The 20,857-nt window shown below is 37.0% G+C and overlaps 1 protein-coding gene and 1 long non-coding RNA gene across 2 annotated transcripts in view; both read right to left on the bottom strand.

The window, feature by feature from the left end:
* Positions 1-20,857, bottom strand: part of nos1apa (nitric oxide synthase 1 (neuronal) adaptor protein a) — a 108,502-nt gene that overhangs the window by 66,539 nt on the left and 21,106 nt on the right. Inside the window, exons 3-4 of the mRNA XM_082137394.1 lie at positions 4,391-4,483; positions 2,961-3,019 (exon numbers count right to left, since the gene is read on the bottom strand). Coding sequence (XP_081993520.1) covers positions 2,961-3,019; positions 4,391-4,483 — 152 coding nt within the window. The remainder of the gene's footprint in view (positions 1-2,960; positions 3,020-4,390; positions 4,484-20,857) is intronic.
* Positions 1,436-2,950, bottom strand: LOC309474799. Its single transcript, XR_014197426.1, has 2 exons — positions 2,518-2,950; positions 1,436-1,899 (listed from the first exon to the last, which is right to left on the bottom strand). It is a non-coding gene; the product is annotated as an uncharacterized lncRNA (long non-coding RNA).

Genomic DNA, 20,857 nt, shown 5'->3' with positions numbered 1-20,857 from the left:
TGTAACAGTGTGCCAGGACCACTGGTTTTCTTACAATTCCCAGATGTACAAGGGAAAGTTCAATTCTGACTGAGCTAATGAAACTGAAGAGGCGAATTTTTAAAGTGAAATACAATAGACCAGATTAGGATTACTGTTAAAATGTTTGGGGTAAAGGACTACTTTTTGAAAGTAGTCTCTTATTATGCATTATATGCAAATAAGACTGCATTTATTTGATAAAAAATACAGTAAAATTGTGAAATGTTATTACAATTTAAAATAAGTTTTCTTTCTTCTTCTTTTTAATATATTTCAAAACATGGTGCATACTTGTGATGGCAAAGCTGAATTTCTTCTTCAGCCTTCAGTGTCACAATACTTTAGAAAACATTATTTTGCAACATTATAAAATATCAATTGAATTGATCAAAAGGTTTATTTATTTATTTAAAAGTACTTTAAATTGAATGTGTCCTGATTAAATGTATTTAAAAAAAAGTGTTATTGACCCAAGACACATATGCAAATACACATACACACACAGTATACAAAATTCAAAGAAAATCTGAATATGCTTTTTTTACTGAATCTTTAAAGGTGAGCATTTCATTAATTTTTAATTGACAAAATTGTCTAAAAAGTTTCAAATGGAAATATCCATGACCTACATATCCAAAGAGCTTAATCTTCATTCTCAAACAAATGCAAAAACTAAAAAATTCTTTGTGGCTAATAAAAGCTTCTTTCATTAATAGCCCCTACTTCCATCGCCACTTAAAATCATCAATAATTTCTCAAATTGCTCCCAACCCAAAGACAGACTCATGAAAGAATCAGTGCAAAGCGATTTCTTTATTCTCTGTACTTCTATGCCTTTTACAGACAAACCAACCCGACCGCATTTCACCGAAATGCCCTTGAGTCACACGGCTCAACTAAATCCTAGATAAAACTCGTACTCCAGGTGGCTGCTATTGTGGATAGTACAAGGAAAAGATTGCATCTCGGCCATCAGATCATTTCTACTGTGAGTCTTATAAGACTGTCCTGTGGTTACCACTGGTAGATGTTTTTGTGACAATGCAGTTGTTCCCTGCCAGCTCTAAATCAATCTGATGCTTAGTATGAGGGCGTAAGTGCAAGTAAAGATTAATACTGATGACATAGTGTGGTAGTCCCCTCATTTTTCATTAAGTCTGTCAGCGACTGGTAAATTGGATCCTGCATCCTCCTCAGCAAAGCTTAGAGGAACACAGTAAGTGGGCTGTGTATGAAATGGCTGTAAGGTAATAATGACCTTGCAGTCCCAACACGACAGTCACCACAAGGGTTCCGCTGCTTTCTTTCGACTAATCCAGAGATTTGAACTCTTAACCACAACATCTCATGATCCAGGATTTGGCAGACACAGTCGGCAAACAGCAAGCAAACTGATCTGCTCCGCAAAATTCGGTTTGATTCCCCTTGAGAAACTCCAAAATATATTAAAGGCTGCGTTCAATACACTGAGATAAAGTAGTACATTGATTTTTCCAATCTGCAAAACACTCGCTGTCCTAATTTGCATAATCAAAAGACTAATCTGGTGTTAATTGAGCCTCCCACTGTCTAATTACTTAAATGAAATAGAGTGCAATTAAATCTCTCAGTCTCATTTATTAAATTGTTCTGGTCAGTAACTGAAGCCTTTTTCACAATCCTATGAAGCAGAAAGTCACATTTTGTAAGTCGCTCTGACTACGAGTGTCATTTGAGTCTTTATTTGGTTTCTTTTATTATTATTATCTGATATGTAGCGTGTGTGACATTTGAGAGCCAGTCACAGCAAGTCTCCTCATGGGGAGAAATACCAAACTAGACTTTAAGAGGACGCATCTGACGGATCAAGGACAGGTTGAATGAAATGGAGAATTACGCCTGGTTCACACCGGACGCCGAAGCGGCGCGGAATGGAAAATCACGCGCGGTCCGGCGCCTGCCTGTTCACACCAGACGCGTATTCTCCGCGGCTGTCGACAAGCGCTTCTGCTCAGTTGTTGTTTATTCAGAGCTATTTTTTACATCATGGGTAAGTAAATAACCTCATAAAATGAATACACCATGTTTCTGTAACCAAGAAGTTTGTACACTTCTTTTATTAATCCGTTGTCGAGACACACACACAGCCAGAGAGAGAATATGGTAGATAGTTTTTTTCTTTGTTTGTTTTCATCTTTCTAGTCTGTTTAGATACACAAATATGATCGCATTTGTCACTCGCGGTATTTTAATTTGAAAATTGCTTTTATTTTGACAATTGACCGGATGTCTCGTGTTTCTTGGTGTGACTTCCTGCCGGAATGGACGCGGATCACTCGCGGTCGCGCAAAAAATAGACCAGACGCCGAAACTGGCGCTTCACGGCGCGGGCCGGCTGCGGCGTGCCGCGGCGCTCCGCTTCTGGTGTGAACGACACCATAGGTTAACATGGGCGCCGAAAGGAAGCGGCCTCCGTTCCGCGCCGCTTCTGCGTCCGGTGTGAACCCGGCCTTAGACTGAGAACAAAACATTAGCAACAGCAAAATCGCATTGGCTACATTCACACAGCAGCAAAAAAATTAGAAACGTCTGACACAGATCTGTACTTCAAATCAACAAATTAAAATAATAATAATAATGCAAAACGAATCCATTCAGACATAATTTGATCACAACAATCTGTTGTTTAAACAATCTGAGATTCACACTTGATCGTAAAACGGTTGTCAATCTTAAACACTGACTGTGCGAACACTGCCACTGTGATTGTGAAGCTGATATATTTAGGAGCACGGTTTAGGGGAAAACATGACACAATCATTTTATTCACCTTTCCCACTGAAAGCCTCCACTTGAGAGCTGACACAAGGTATGACTCACTTACTCTCAGGACTGACAGATCCATTGGTCAAGAGCTGGATGCAGTTAAAATAAAAGAGTGATTTTATGAAGCTCCGCACCTGTATATTGGGTCTTGCATCACCATCATCTTGCTTTCATCCCAGGTCCATTCTTTTTTCTGCAGGAAATCAAAGAGATAATTTCAGTGCACCACAAGCCAGGCTTTAATATATGATAATATATCCGAGGCAGAAACTTGCTCCATCAATTTTCTCATTTAAGTTCCAGCTCTAAATTAAACCAAGAGACAAAGCACCTGTGCAAATCAATACTTTAGGTTTAAATGTACAGCACAAGGCAACTTAAGATGGCTGACTGTACCCATTAACTGTGAGCTAAGCATTTTGCCAAAGGACAAAACCATCCTGGAAACCAGCTTAAGGTAAAGTGTCTTGCCAAAGGGCGAACACAGTAAAGTAGAGCTGTGATGCGTTTTATTCTCCACTGATCTCAAAAACTCCAGGATCAAACCCTTAGTCTAAGCTTAAAGCTGCCTGAAGCTTATTGCCATCATCCTCATCTAAATTATGACATGCAGTTAGTGTTACTAAAAAAGGAGGTCGAATCTACACAATCCACCCATGACAACCTGACACTGAATCAAGTTACCTCTAGATAGGTTATGTAAAATGTGTTTAGTGCAAGTGTTAACTTCCAATATGAACATTTGTACTATACAACCCAAAAACTATTTATAGCACAATATTTTCATTCTTAAAAGCCAATTATACATCACTGCAAAGACTCTCTATAATCTCTAACATCACACGAAAATACTGATACAGAGTTCCTGGTGCATTTCATGTGCATCATCATCCTGCATTAACTTTCAGTTAAAAGTATTGCAAACAATATACTTTGCATAGTAAAAGTGTTTGTCTGTAATAACTGAATTATAGATTTAAATCTGTAGCATTTACTACAGTTACTACATAGACTTCACTATTCTAAAATAAAGCTTAGCAAATTCTATCCTTCTGTCTCCCCAATATGTGATAAGTGTAAAGCTGCCGAGGGTACTCTGGCACATCTTTTTTGGTTCTGTGCACAGATTCAGAGTTTTTGGCTAGAAATGTCTGTAACTGTGTTTTACTTCCTGACCCAATGATTGCAATTCTTGGTTGGTCAGACTCACTGGAGTCTCTCAGTCCAAAGGTGCGATTACCTGTTCAATATGGAATGACTGTAGCCAAGAAAGCTATCCTGCTTTTGTGGAAGAAATTATTATTATTTTTTTTCATTTGTCACATTGCACAGATTTTTGTTATATGAAGGGTCTCTTTTTGATGTTTGAAAAACCATTATAATTTTTTTTTTTTTTAGCATCTTTGTCTTGATAAATTTCACTATACCACTGTGTAAGAATAAATAATTAAAATGAACAAATGAATAAATAAAATACATATGAATAAATAAATACAATTAAAACGAACAAATTAATGAATGAATATAGCTTCACCCTTTAAACTAACTAATTAATTAACATTACCTTTTTCTTTTTCCGCAGCGCTACTTTCACCCCGTCCACGGACACGATGATGTTGACCTTCTTCTTTTTGATATTCTTCACTTTAAATTCATACTGTAAAGAGTAGAGGAGAGATAGAGATCATTATGGGAAGAAATATCAATACAGAGTAATTAATTTTCCACCCTTCAAGGACACCCAAGGATACTTAGAGGAATTAAATTCAATCTTGGCCTCCGTTTAAATAGAAATAGTGTGGTCTGTCCTCAGCAAACATCAATAACTTCACTTTTTTTATTGGCGAATATGTACTTGTAGAGAACGAGCTCAAAGGCCATTTACATTTTGACAATTGAAATGCAAGATTGGAACTTTTAAATGAGCCAAGTGCTTATCAACAGCGTGGAAATCAGAAAGAGAACAGCAAAGCCTTTGAAGTGCTTCAGGGTAGAATAGAGTTCTCTAGTAAATGGGTTTCTCTATGGCTCCTCATTTGTGATGTACAGTATATGCAGCGCTCTTCCAAAATTCACAAAGGCATTAGCCTGCTTAGAGATGTATGGATGTGGGTGTCGGTACAAACAACTGAGCAAACATACTTGCACAAGTAAACAAGTCTCTGCAGGGACAGTATGAAGAGCAGCATGTTCTCATTTTTCATTCCTACTCATGTGCGCAGTATACAAATATACACAACAATATTGTCAGAAAGTAGACTAAGTTGGACCATTAGGAAAGTTTAATTTGTAGTTTAATTACATAAATGTCAACATCAAGCCTAACATCCTTCAAAGCTACATTCATCACCATCAAGAAAATGTAGCAGAGTAGTCATCTAGCTACTCTGCATCTTGTTTATTCACTAGCTAATGTTAGATAATGAGAAGTAAATTAGGAGAAAGTTTGCTTCGTATGTGTTTTCCGGCTTTCAGATATGCATATGAAAGAAAAAGTGGATTCTATGACTCATTTTTGGGCTGTTTTGATAAACCACAATTTGGACCTAGCCCCTCTCTGTAGTCATGCCTTCCTGTCTCATTTTAATTGAGTTTCTTTCAGCCACCTGGACCCCATTTTATGTCTCTCAGCAGGTGCTGAGTGGAATTTCATCAAGTATTGACACACTGGGGTCAAAAAAAAGATACAGACACTGCTGTCTGTGAGAAACGTATTCGAAAGATTAAGCCACAATATAAACCCATTTCACCAGACTCTACCTATTACAAGTTCTGCGATTCAACATTATTTTTTGAGTGTACTAAATAGTAATAAAAGATGTAGCCTACATAGACACAGCATCGTGGGATTTGCTCAAGATTCACATTTACAGGCCAGGCATAATTGTACACCAGTGTTAAAATATGAGCAAAGTTGAGATCTGCATACTCCAAGTCTAACAATGAGGAGCATTGAGCTTATCTTGAATTCCTCTCTGAGCTGAACCTGCAAGGTCACAGCAAAGTTCAAACAACCAGACCAGAAAACTAGCAGTGCTTTCAGAGCCAAACCTAAATATTTTACAAGGCAAACTGAGAAAATACTCCATAGCACACGTAATGGGATAAAACATTATTCCTGCACTGAATTACCGATAAACCTTTAGCAAAGATGAGTTGAATTGAATGTGATGAGACCAAAAGACTATTTACTAAAAATAAACAAATCCTGAAACTAGAGAGATATGCAAAAACAAGTATAGCCCCACCAGTTTAGTCCAATTATGAACATGATCCGGTTATTTTAAAGGAGTCATGACCTGTAATTTTCACTTTTCCACGAGAATCAATGTATGTTATGATTGCCTAACGATTATACACTGGCCGGGAAGCCGATATTTAAAAGTGAAGCGTTTGTTTACCCCTGGGTTCGTAAACCAGCCCACGTGCACGCGTACTCAAATAGGAGATTTTAATTTCTGCCCCGACTTGACGTCAAGACGGGGCAGGATATACCATATATGGACACCGCAGACCTATGCTGCAGGAAGCCCGCCCTGCCCCTCTCCCCCTCATATTCAGTCGCGAAAGATGCAGAAACGTAGTGCACACGTGAGTTGCTCTGTTGTTGACTGCCAGAATCAACATGTAACTTAAATGTGTTTTCTCTCCCAAGAACGGACCAAGCTGTCAGGGACCAGTGGATTAAATTCATTTTTAATGACGCGGTTCCTACAACCCTTCCCACTGGCTTAACGTTAGGTGTCTGTGATAATCATTTTACGCCGGAATCGTTCACAAATTTGAATGTCTAAAAAACCACAACGTGAAACAAGGCAAAAACACCACATGATAGCAAACGTTGATCTCAATAACCACTGTAAGCTGATAAAAAAAAGTAGACTACATCTCCGTTAATGTAATCTACATTAAATAAAAGGTATAATGTATGTCTCAGTCAAAATGATTGTCTTTACCAATCAGAGCTATCTTGATGTAGACGTCCTTCCATCGACTCTACATCTTCCCTTTCCAGCTCAGGTTCAGAGTCTGGCTCGTGCATATACGGTTGAATTCCGTAGGTCGCGGCCAGGTCGGGTTCATTCACAACTTGCGCCATGATGTCATTTTGGAATAATATGCTGAAGTTACCTGCGGTGTCAACCCCCCTCCTTTCTGCCACCAATCAACGCGCCCCTCATTTGCATTATTAAAATGACCGTCCACGACAGCCAAAATATCGCATCAGATCTCGCGAGACAATAATGCCTTCAGAAATAAGGGTCAGAGGAGCTCTGTGTTTATTTTTTTTCCACTTTTCTTTTTTAGAAGGGCCTGAAAGACTATAATAGAGCGTGGGTATCCAAGGTAATACTAGGTTATGACTCCTTTAATAAATTGTTCAAACTCACAAATAATTGATTTGATGAATCCATCACTGAACAGACTCATTGAATTGGTCAGATGTTTGTTTTGTAACAAATCTGACTCGCTTGCTGAACTGCAAGTTATCATTACTTATCAAAATGAAGCAATTTGTTCACATGACATGTAGTTACAGTTATGTAGTTGCAGATACAGCAATTGTGATTACTTTTTAAACATCCACAAAGGAATCATTCAGGCAGGTTTGTAAACCAACCGCTTTTCAAAAAATAAAAAAAATAATTCACTTACAAATTGGACATCATTACAGCTTGTGAGCAAGTTTTTTTTTTTTATGTATCGCGAGATCTTGGCCAACAACCTCCTTCCCTCAGTAAGAGCATTGAAGAGGATTCGTGCTGGGTCTTCCAGCATGACAACGACCCGAAACAACAGCCAGGGCAACTAAGGAGTGACTCCGTAAGAAGCATCTCAAGGTCCTGGAGTGGCCTAGCCAGTCTCCAGACCTGAACCCAATAGAAAATCTTTGGAGGGAGCTGAAAGTCTGTATTGCCCAGCGACAGCCCCGAAACCTGAAGGATCTGGAGAAGGTCTGTATGGAGGAGTGGGCCAAAATCCCTGCTGCAGTGTGTGCAAACCTGTTCAAGAACTACAGGAAACGTATGATCTCTGTAATTGCAAGAAAAAGAAACCAAGTAAAAAGAAACAAAGGTTTCTGTACCAAATATTAAGTTCTGCTTTTCTGATGTATCAAATACTGATGTCATGCAATAAAATGCTAATTAATTACTTAAAAATCATACAATGTGATTTTCTGGATTTTTGTTTTAGATTCCGTCACTCACAGTTGAAGAGTACCTATGATAAAAATTACAGACTTCTACATGCTTTGTAAGTGGGAAAACCTGCAAAATCGGCAGTGTATCCAATACTTGTTCTCCCCACTGTATATGTGTGTTTGTATAACACACACACACACACACACACACACACACACACACACACACACACACACACACACACACACACACACACACACACACACACACACACACACACACACACACACACACACACACACACACACACACACACACACACACACACACACACACACACACACACACACACACACACACACACACACACGTCTGGATCTGGGAATGAATAGACTCAGAATCAGACAACTAACTCCTTTAATGAATACTCACTGAACTGTAGGTTACGTCTAACTCTTGGAATCCGCTGCAAAAACATCCTGTAATCCCTTTATTCTTCCTGACATCATATTATTCTTTAGATAAAAAATAAATAAAAATTTGACTCAAGAAGCTGATGTTCATTATGTTATAGCTTTAGCTCTGGAATGCATAAAATCTTCCAGCTTGCGACAACCATGAACACTCTTTACTAATAATATGGCAGGCACCATATCTACCAATCCCATTGGATCCCTAAAGTCATGTTTATTCTGCTATAAAAATTAGAGGATAACAATTGCTACTATCTATTATAAACTGCATAGACGGCAAGGACGCTATTGCTCAGCTATAATAATGCACAAGTAACAGAGCATAAGCCGTTCATTTGATCTACAGCACACCTTTAAAATGCCAAGCTCGTTTTGCTCATTGCAACAGCATTCACAATATCGGTCACTTTTGAGAAATGGCATCTTTCAACAGAGTGACATTCACGCGCTGTTGAGGCTAGATTAGGATTTTAGTAATCCTCCTGGGAGCAGGAGATTCAGTGGGTTAAATTGTTCAATGCCAGCAATCTACAAATCAAATCCTGGGTTACTCGTGAAAGCTACATGCACATACACAGGCTGGGGTAATGCCTTCCTACTTCCAACATTCATTCTATCTTAGCATGTAAGATTAGGCCTATGGGTTGATTATTGAACCACCCAGAGAGGTAGGGTGATCCATCATAATGTCATCCTCCATCATAGGCGACACTTTATTTTGTATTGTCCCAAGACAACATTACTTACACAGCAGACTTGATAGTCTGATCATGGAGGTGGGTAAGAATTAAAACAATTTGACCATGAAAAATTCAATAATGAATTACATAATCGATTAGTTGGGTTTGCACTGCACATGCAACCCATCTGGAGAAAGTTATTCGGACAACACAGAAGTATGCAACCTGCTTTCATAAATCCATACATACAACAATTGTTGCACAAATCAATAAGCAATTTCGCAAACAATTTTGTTTAGTTTTTTATTTATACAACTTACTCAAATGTATTCAGCTTATGTTTCATGAAAGAGCAAAAAATCTACAGCAGCAGGACAAAATGAATCATATTTTACAGTAGGATCAGTTTGATCCCATTCGTGAAACAAATGAATCCTTGAAGTCGATTCTTTTAATGAATCGTTCAAAACGACTCAAACTCAGGTGTTTCTGGTCTGATGAATCCTACAGTGAATCTGTCAGAGCAGTTTCTGAATTAACATCTGACTCAGAAATTATTACTTTCAGTTTAAATGTACTAAAGCTCAAGGAAACTTGCTGCCTTTCTTTGTAAAAAATAACAAATAAACTAAAAATATAAAGGAATAAATATCACAAGGACTGTATACGAGCTATTGTGTGAGGTAAAGGCTAAATCAGACAGTGGGCTACATTATAACATTCCCACCAAGGGCATTCTGACAGTTCTTGGAAGAAAGGGATAGAAATCAATGCGATCTGTACATTCCAGAGTAAAAGAAGTCACGACATTCTGTCTCATGGCTCTTTTACCACACCTCTTTTGAAAGAGTTTTGCATTCTAGACAGCGAATGAGTCATATAGCTGTCCGTACAGTCCTCGAGAAGCACAATGGGACAGACAATGTGTCAGCATTAATCATCAGACATGGAGGATCTTGATGACAATTTCTGCAGCTTATCAAAAAGTCGAGGTGCAAGCGGAGAAAAAGGTCTCCGATCAGACAGTTCTTGCAGGGGAGAAGCACATCTGTCTTGCACGTTTACGCAGACAAAAAAAAGAAAAAAGAAGAAGAAAAAAAAAGAAAATCTGAAATCTATATCCAGACGATATATGACACCAACATTTTACTCTGGCACAGCAGAGGAAAAACTTTGACTTTGTCAACAAGTCTTTTTTCCATGATACCAAAAGACACAGACACGCTCTGAAACAACATTTAGATTCGATCAGTGTCCAGGCCACACAAGATACTATCAAGAATGGCGTTCCCATAGCAACCTATAAAGATGTCCTCAAGGCGCCCAAGGACAACCAAATTGTTGAAAATAAATTGATGGACTGATAAGTTCTGATAAAATGACTGGCAAATCGTTTTGAAATATTATTCCAGAATAACCAACCTTTAGTCTAGCATTAACTTCCAGTGAGATACAGGAAACAAAATCAGTTTATTTAATCTGTATGGAGTAAACCAAGTTTCACTGCTAAAAAAAAAAAAAAAAAAAAAAGGCTGTCATAAAAGACCTAATTTCTTAATAGACAATAATGTCTAAGCAAAATGAAAAGCAGAAAGTGATACACTGAATCTCTTTCGAATAATTATATTACATTTCCGTGCCACAAAAAAAGTTGCTGCCACAGTTTTAAGGATGGGTTGTGGTTTAGGGTGGTTGCTAGGGTATTGTGAATGATTGCTAGGGTGGCTGTTTCATAGCTCAACTAAAAAGAGCGCACTAGTCTCTATGGCCCTGTTTACACCTGGTATTAAGATGTGTTTTGGTCAATCGGATCACAAGTAGATGAGGGAGATATTTCCATGCACCTGGTGTTTTAATCAGTCTCCTTTGTCCACTTTCAACCAATTCGGTCCTGATTTCTTAGAGAGGAGGGTCTATGACAATGACTATGTTATTTTGACAATGAACTATTTCATAATAGTATGTGCAGGGTTTATGTTAGTGGATCAAAAACTGTGGGTAGATGAATCTGATAAATTGATATTGGTATCCTCCACTAAAAATAAACCTTAATAGAAAACTGACTATAATGCCATAATACAGTCAGTATTGCACCCCAGGACAAATACTTATAATACAAATCACACGTATCAAATGAAATGTATCTGTATAATCATTATTTTTCATTGCGTCAACCTCATTTCAATCCAAATTTTCTATTTCTTTTTTTTCACACAAGTATTAAAAGAGAAAAGGAACAAAATAAATTTGAACAAATGACATTCACCATGATAACCAACATAAACATGAAGTGAAGTGTGGAAGATCAGCCACACAAACTCACTGATTTGCACATATATGTCGCTTGTTACACAAAACTCAAATACATTCATATTTGATATCTGAACCAAAATCAGATTTATGCCATTTGCGAATGAAATCAAGATCATAGAGCATGTTAATATGTGCGCACTGATTTCTTCCTGGCTTACGGTTACAATGAGCCAGCATTGTGAGGACAGAGAGACTCTAGGAAGCTTCTAGACTGTTTTTGTTTCATATATTTTGTGTAAGTGGGACTGTTTCTGCAGGGGCTAAAGGTTAAAGTGGCTATGTTCGGAATAGCATCTACTATACTACTTTTACTGTATGTAGTATGTATACTTCGCATACTTTCTGTATGCTTAGAAAATACCCAGATGACCTACTATACATGCACACTGTGCTGGGTGCCGTATCCCATAATACAATGCATCAACTTGACCTTCCATTTCCAGTGTCGTTTGGACTAGAACTGTGTTATGACTCATTATTTGATCACGCTTCCAAAAGTTAAGACATGTTTTACTTGAAGAATGCTTAACTATTTATTCATGAGGTATCCATGAATACCTTTATCCATCTCCCGTGAATGCGCGTCGACCGTTGCCGGAAGCCAGTTATTTTCATTTATAAAGTTTTAAATATGTACATTTTTACGACAAAACCGCACGGATTACCCTCAGAAGGCCTTCGTTTACCCCCATTGGGGCCGGATGGATTACTTTTGTGAAGGATGCATGCACATTTTTGGGACTTGAAGGAGGTGGACCCCATAACTTGACATTATAACCACTGAAAGATCTAAGACATTTTCTAAAATAACTGAAAATGTGTTCGTCTGAAAAATGATTGACATATGCATCTCGAACGGCTTGAGGGTGAGTAAATTATGGGTTTAATATCATTTTTGGCCGAACTATCCCTTTAAACACTTTATCCTTTTAGCTGACATCAGCATAAATGCATGACTTGGATAGTCCACTTAAAAATGTTAATTGTCATGATTTACTCACCCTCATGTTGTTCCAAAACCTTAATTTTATTAATCTTAAGATTAAAAATAAATAAATTTCATATTTTTTGTCTATCCATTGAAAGTCTAGGAAATCTTTATTTTCAAGCTTCAGAAAGTAAGTTAATTTAGTCTTTTATTCACATATCACACATGTAATACAAATATTTTAAAGGGAAGCTCAAACGTGCTTGACACATAATAAACAAACCTCAGCTCAAGCTTCTCAATTAAATTTATTAAAGGGATAGTTCACTCAAAAATGAAAATTGTCATCATCACTTACTCAACCTCGTGTTGTTCTAAACCTGTATGGGTTTCTCTGTTCTGTTGAACACAAAAGAAGATATTTTGAAGAATGTCGGTAACCAAGCAGTTGATGGACCCCATTGACTTCCATAGTGGGAAAAAAAAAATACTATGGAAGTCAATGGGGTCCATCAACTGTTTGGTTACCGACATTCTTCAAAATATCTTCTTTTGTGTTCAACAGAACAGAGAAACCCATACAGGTTTAGAACAACACGAGGTTGACTAAGTGATGAAACAATTTTCATTTTTGAGTGAACTATCCCTTTAATCAAGCCTGTGTCTTGTTGGGAAACTTGGATAAAACGGCTTTATTCATATGGATTAGCTATGTCTTTATGTGCTTTTTGAAGCAAAATATTGATTGTCTAGACTTTTAATGGATGGACAAAATGATGACAGAATTTTCATTTTGGGGTGAACTATCCCTTTTAAAGGTGAACTAAGTAACTTTTTTTTACCTTAACTGAACAGCTTCGGAGTCATTGGAATGGTTATATTACTTATTTCGGGTTGAATGGTGCCCGTGAGCGGAAAATACGCACTTGCAACTTTGAGCCGGCGGGGCGCCGGCCGCTGCGTCAGGAAGTCTCGCGTGATATCAGGTCTCGCGATGTAAACAATTGCTTTACGGCCAAAAGAAATCTGCTAAAATGCTGTCATTATTGCGCTCCCTCACGCTGTCCGAACCCGAATGAAGAAGACGTTTTAAAGAATGTCCCATCTGCTTTGATGTCGTTGATCTACTAGCCTCTGGTGTCTGAGAATCACCAACGAGTTTTTACAACAGTGTTGTCAAATATCTATTCCGAAGCTGTGGGGGGAGCTCTAGAGAGAAACCTGTGAGCAAAAAGCGAGAATACAGCGTAGAAATCCCGAAACTACTGAGTGCTGCTTTAAGTAGGCTAGGCTACCACTTTTCTTTCTATTTTGTAATTAAGAACCTTAGGCTAATGCCAAATAAAATTTTATAAAATTCAATTCAATTCAATTTAAGCACTAGAACATTCAGCCGATAAACCCCTGAAATTTTTTCACAATAAAATCCTCCTGACAAACAACTTTGGAAGATGTGCTGTGAAAATGAAAGTACTAGAGGGTTTTAAATGGGTACACACACTCTACTGAATAAACATTACTCCGATCCTTCACGCCTTTATTTTAAGTTATGAAAATTTAAATGTCTGCCCTCACAAGGGTCATTTTTATGAAATGTGGTGACATACAGTACACTAACACTTTTTTTTCCCCAATGCATTTAGAAAAAGGAGCTTGACCAGGAGCAGAAGTCAGCAGTCACCATCATTTCTGTTGAGGAGGAAGAGGGAACGTTGTCTTTAAACCCACTGGATGTTTTGGTTGAAGATGAGGTGGTGATGTCTACTAGGCTAAGTCTTGGTCAGTGCACAGATGCTGTTTTTTGCACTTATTTATGCCCTTATTCAAAGTACACTAACTTCTCAAAGTTCATACAGAAAGTGCTGTTTAACCCAGAGGAAAAAATCTACTTTTGACATAAAAATTATCCAGTCTGTTTCTGGTGGTGTTAGAACATAGTTATTTTATTATTATAATATATTTACACATTTTTACCATTTTAAAATGAAAATTTTAAACAAACATATTTCCTTGTTTGTGCAGTTTTCACTTATTTGGTGAAAAAGTCTGACAAGATTGTTTTCATGTTTTATATATATATTTTAACTATAAAGCCCACTGATTTTGTTTTATGCTTGGGAATATTTTGTGAAGTAAATGTTGTATTTCAAAAAATACTTAAGAATAACCTCCTGGTCTGTCGTAATTGCTTCGTACCAGTGTTCTTTGATTAAACAAAAAATGTAAGCAAGATGAGAAAATAGGGAGACTTGTTAATGTTTAATGTTCTATTATGTTGGTATTTTAAAGGCCTTTCTGATATGTAGGTGTTTATGGGTGAGTAACCATTGTGGTAAAGTGTCGAGCATGTGCTTCAGTGACCTGCTTTGACCTGCTAACAAGAATTCAAGTTGCTTTAAAAGCAACTCCAATGGGTGTGCTAGTGATGCAATCAGTACCATCTTTAGACTGCCAACATCTAACATTATATGTATTAAAAGAAAATATATGTGTATGTTGATCGTATGTTATTTTAACTCTGTGTGTCTATTAATTAGACAAAAAAACCCCCCAAAAAAAACCTCTTTGGCTGAAAATGATTTAATCATGGACAGTGGTTCTACACGATGGAACCATGTTATCTCAACTCAAATACTCCATGTTGGATGAACTTAAGTGAAGTGAGAGGTCTTTTGTGGCTGTTCGAACACATTTGACCACATTAGCGTTTAAACTATAAAAGCAATCCGGTCGAATTAGTTTTCAACTACCTCTGGAAGTGGTCGAAAGTTAGTCTCGCGTTAGACTCTATCTGAGCTTTTCTTGGCCAAGGACCGCCCAAGAGGACGTTTGACTGACATGTAACCCAACCAATCACAGTTCGTTTTGTTCCGCGTCATGTTTAGGGGCGTGGCAATATAATGTCGATGTCCCTACAATAACAGACCGGTGTGCATCTAATAAATTATTCATTCATGAACGTTGTGCAAGTTTATTGCAACAATGGAGCCGCGAACTTCACATACTTTTTGAAAATCCAGCGTTTAATTGATCCTGGCAAGCGCTATTGTCGCAGTTGTAAACACAACTGCTTTCTTCTTCCACGAGGGGTTTTGGCATGACGGCATTTGTTTCCAGGCGGGCCGATAAAGAATGCGACACACACGTCTCCCGGACATCCTGTAGAATTCAACCAATCAGATCGCGACTTCGAAACTACTGAAGTGTTTCCAGAAAAGTGTGCCATATGCATCAGACGTTCCACCAACGGTTTGTGGGCGTGACGTCTGAGGCTGAGACTAGTCGAAAGTTGACAAGCTCAAAAGTTTTTAGAGCCCGTTTACACCTGTATTTAGCATCGTCTACTTGTGATCTGATTGACCAAAACACACCTTAATATCAGGGGTAAACAGGGCCTATGACACTCAGGTCCCTATATAAAAAAATTAAAAAACGTAACACTAACACACATACATGTAAAAATAAATAAAACATAAATAAAATAAATATATATATAAATATATTATATTATATATATATATATATATATATATATATATATATATATATATATATATATATATATATATATATATATATATATATAAAAACCACGATCTATTCTAGTCTTCTAAAAAAAAAAAAAGAAAAGAAAAAAAAACATTAGGAAACACTAGCTTCTGGCTCATAGCTGCTTTTCCCTAAAAAAAGGGTGCACAATGACACAATCTGAACTCTGAACATTATAATTAGCCTGGCTGTGAAGAGCCTCTCAGTATAAAAAGCCTGCTGGGGAATACAGCCTCTTCACATTCACACTTCTCTTTTTCTCTCTCTCTCACCACTGTCAGAGACCCCTGAAGATGATGCGGAGGCACAACAGAGCCTTGTGACACAGCTGTAACTTACAGGTAATGGCTTGTTTCATTACAGAAGCAATGGCAGGCTGACCTACAAACATAAGACCATTTCTCAAACCGTTGCCAGGCGGAAAATACCTCACCCTCATTTCATCTTGCACATTTCATCACTCTAAACAAATGCTGTTTAAGAAGTAATCCAAAACAGTTTGGACTTGTTACTGCACTAATATGTAAAAATCCAGAGGGTTATTAAGTATTAAAATTATCTTCATGCACACATTCTGGAATAAACACAAAGCTACATTTCAATTTAAAGCTGAAAGTGCGAAATTTCTCTCAACACGCATTACCAAATTAAATTGTGCAAGTAATATTCAAACAGCTTTCTCCAACACCATCCCTCATCTCTTATTGGTCAAGCAAACAGATGGTCCCGCCCCAAACTCACACCATTGGTCAAGCCAATGTCGCTGTGACGAAATGCTCCACATTAATGTAATGTTTTGAAAGCACCACAGAGCCGAAATTGACAATCTAATATTTGGTCGAAACAGGGAGAGAGAAAAGAAGAAAATAATGAAATTCATTTTGGCCAAAACACATTTTGGATGGCTGGAATAATGTGTTTAATTAGCGCTTTTCTGATGACTCGTTTTGACCACGTCAGTGTCTATTTAGTGCACACAACATATAATCAGTGTGAACACTTCACTGTGACAAAAAAAAATGCAATGCTAAAGTAGCAATACATAAAAAGTTGTTGTTGTTGAACTTTACTACGATTTTTTTTTTTTTTTATCTCCTAAGAACATGCCACCATGAACATAAGTTTAATTACTGAAACTTTAGGTAAAAAAAATCTTTGGGAGCATCACCAATTATAACATTGCATTATAATATTTATAAAATATTTACACTGATAACATTTGATCACACTGATCATTTGATCTCAGCATTCTTCAAAACATGGCTTTCTGAATGAAGCATTTGTTACCATTTCTTTCAATATAGCAGTGAGTCAACTGCGGTAAATAGAAAAATAAAGAACAGACTGAGCGCGTATTTGCGTGGATGGGATGTTATTATTGAGAGTAAACAAGACTCATAATGAGCATGGGTTGAAAGCAAACACTAAATGCCATGCACACAAATATGTTGGCATCATGAGGGTTATGTCTTTAGTTAAACAATTAAGCCAAAAATGCACAGAAGCATCATGTGCAAATAAACTAAATGGGACTATGTGCAATGTTTTGTGCTGGAAAAAATGAATCAAAATGTGTTGCGCTGTAAATGAGGAGTGATACAGCTTGACCCTTCAGTCTTTTAATTATAACATTTAAAAAACTAACAAACATCGCTGAAAACAAAAGACTGGGAAACCTTTCAAGAAACCTGTGGTGGGGAAAAAGTTGAAAATGTGGCTTAAAAACAGCAAGAGGAAGAAAGAACCACAGCCCTCACACCCCTTCCTTTCAAAGGAAAATCAGAGAAACAGTCTCTGACAGGTACGCAGAGATTATATTTAACCGCAGTGCTGTGAATCACTAATTCTCTGAGAAAAACAAGATGAATCTCCCAAGACCACAGGAAACTGAAATGACTGTACAATGAGATACGACTGAGTCAAGTTTCCCACTAATTCTGAATATGAAAAAATATTTAATGACACAAGAGTGAGGGTCTTGAAACAAATAGCAAGGCCAATAAATGTGAAACGGTGGAAAGCAAAACTGTGCACATTATACTCTGTACCATAAGAGTTATTGGCCCTTTTATTTATTTATCAGCCAATAATTAATATTTAATTGTGCATATTCATTTAAACAATTTTTACATATAGATAAACCCTTTGAAGTAATTCTTTAAAAACACTTATAAAATGTAAGCAAATCTCAAAATGAATACATTTTTTGATTGATTTTTGTTTTGTTTTGTGCTAAACAATCTAATTTTAAAGGAATAGTTCGCCCTAAAATGAAAATTCAGCCATCATTTACTCTCTCATGTTTTGTTCATCTTTGCAAAATGAAACCCGTCACTTCTCTCCTTCCACTAAATGCCAATTCACCATTACTTACAAGTATTATATGTACTTGCACATATATGCAGCACATCAAATATGGTAAACAAGAGCTCAAACATACTTGCGTGACCCTTTCATAATGGTTTAGCAGTTATTGGTAATAACATGAAAATAATTTCCAGCTTTTTATAGGACTGGGCATTGACACAAATTTCACGATTTAAATCGATTAATAAGCTTTCGATTCATTCTGATTTAGATTTGTTTTGATATCGATTAATGGGGTAATGTATCAGGTACAGCAGATTGCAAATTTTCTCAAGGAAAAACAAGATCTCTCAACTAATGCTGTAAACTAATATTAATATTAAAAGCTAAAATTAACTGATTTGTATAGGCTAACTATTCATTCAAATGACAGATAAAGCCATTTTTATTATAATAATGTTATAATAACTTTTTGTGCTGTAACTAGTAAATCAGAAGTGATGATCCGTTCATGTAGCTACGCTCCACAACGCTGCCGTTTTGCTTGAACTGAGGCACTACAGTGATCAGTCACGCCACATTAAAGAGTGTCAAAGCAGTATTTATTGTTTCAAAACTGGCAGAATTTGAAAGCTGAGACTATGTTTCACATTAAGAGTGAAAAAGCACAAAGCTTATTACGATTTATTGGATGAGAGGCAGTGATGCACGCTACAAAGTTTTGTTCATCCATCAACTAAAAAACACCAGACTAAAAGATCAATTATTGGGATTTAAGAATCGATATCGATTAATCAATGAAAATCGATTAAAATCGAGAAATCAATATTTTTAACCTAGCCCTACTTATTAGACAGAATGTAAATATCAGTGCATCCCAAAACAAGTCCATCAAATATAAGCTTAATTTCAGAAAGCAATGCAGAAAAAAAAAAAAAAAATTTTTTTTAATTCAGTTCAAAATAATCACCAACACCACAACTAGGACAACAGAATCCAAACAGGCATGACATGATAATATTCCAATGATAAGCAGAACAGAACATTTCTGTTCACTTCACACTGAAAGACTGCACAACTTCTGTTTGCATCATGCTTACTCACAACACTCTCAAAATAAATTCATAAGTGGCGGTCCTAATCATTTTTCAGATTTTACATAAGACTAATCTGGATGAAATCCCTCTTATAAATAAAGCCGGAGCCTTTGTTTAAGATCAGGATAACAGCCCTTCATGGCATAGCCAATTAAAAGCTGCTTGGGAAACCAGAGCGATTTCTCCTCGTGTGGGAGTCGTAATGCACACCAGATTTTGACCAGGGTTGCGCAGAGCAAACACAATCTTGCTCTAGGCATAATCTCTTAAATGCTTTCTCCCTTAAAAGTTATGAAATCTTACCATTTTCTGACCTTACTCTCAAATCTGCTATCTATATAAACAGAATGGCCATTATGGCCATCATCTTTCCTTCTGATGGCCCTCTCAGATGAATGAGTTTCTCATTTTGAGCTGCCATGAATATATAATGTCTTCAATTTCCACTGTAAGAGAGATGAAGTGTTATTTGGGAGACAGAACCGATAAGGTTCTATTGTTATGCATTTTAAAATTGCTATGCAATAAAGCATCACTTCTGTAAAGTGCCCACTTTCAGCTTTATACAACCCATAATCTAGCAACATATTTCTTGCTATGTTACTGCCTTCCTGTTTTTATGCTACAATAGTGTTATATCATATTTAAAAAATGAAATGCATTTTAAAAAGTTTATTAATTTGAAATATTGGTATTGCGACAATGGCTGTGTGGTCGCTGAGTGGTAAAAGGCAGGATAAATAAATCTATCCTTTGGCACAAATGTTGTGAGTGTCTCCACAGCCATTATTAGTTTGGAGCCTGGATGGCTATTGGCAATCTGCTTGCTGCAATTCATAAAGTTAGCAAGGGCCCTTCAACACTACAGCTCCACGTTTCTGCTGTGAAATCAAATCCAACACTTAAAACCACGAAAACCACAGGGATCTGCTGTGGGAATGAAAATGATGACCACAGCATTACCCGTCCCTCTGAGAAACTGCCGTTTTTTATGATTGAAGCTGACCTGCCTTATTTCGCAAGCTTATCTCTAGAGAGATATGTGACCCTGGATCACAAAACCAGTCATAAGTCGCACGGGTATATTTGTGGCAATAGCCAAGCCAACAATACATTGTATGGGTCAAAAATATAGATTTTTCTTTTATGCCAAAAGTCATTAAAATATTAAGTAAAGATCATGTTCCATGAAGATATTTAGTAAATTTTCAACCGTAAATATATAAAACATATATTTTTGTGAGTGAATGCAGCAAAATCACGAACATAAATGGACAACTTTAAAGGTGATTTTCTCAATGTTTTGATTTTTTTTGGACCCTAGTCAGATTCCAGATTTTCAAATATCTCGGCAAAATATTTTCCTATCATAACATAATAATGATAATAAATCTCAATTTCGAAAAATTGACCCATGTGGTTTTGTAGTCCAGGGTCACATATAGCAAAAGGGTCTCAGAGGAAACAGAATGAAGGCAGGACAAAATCCTTGATGAAATCTCTCTCATGTTAAGGCTTTGGCTTCTAAAATCCAAATGAC

This window comes from Leuciscus leuciscus (assembly GCF_965113295.1).
Source record: "Leuciscus leuciscus genome assembly, chromosome: 14".
NCBI classification, from domain to species: domain Eukaryota; kingdom Metazoa; phylum Chordata; class Actinopteri; order Cypriniformes; family Leuciscidae; genus Leuciscus; species Leuciscus leuciscus.
The sequence above is the reverse complement of the archived record's forward strand: the minus strand, read 5'-3'. Positions and strand labels throughout refer to the sequence as shown.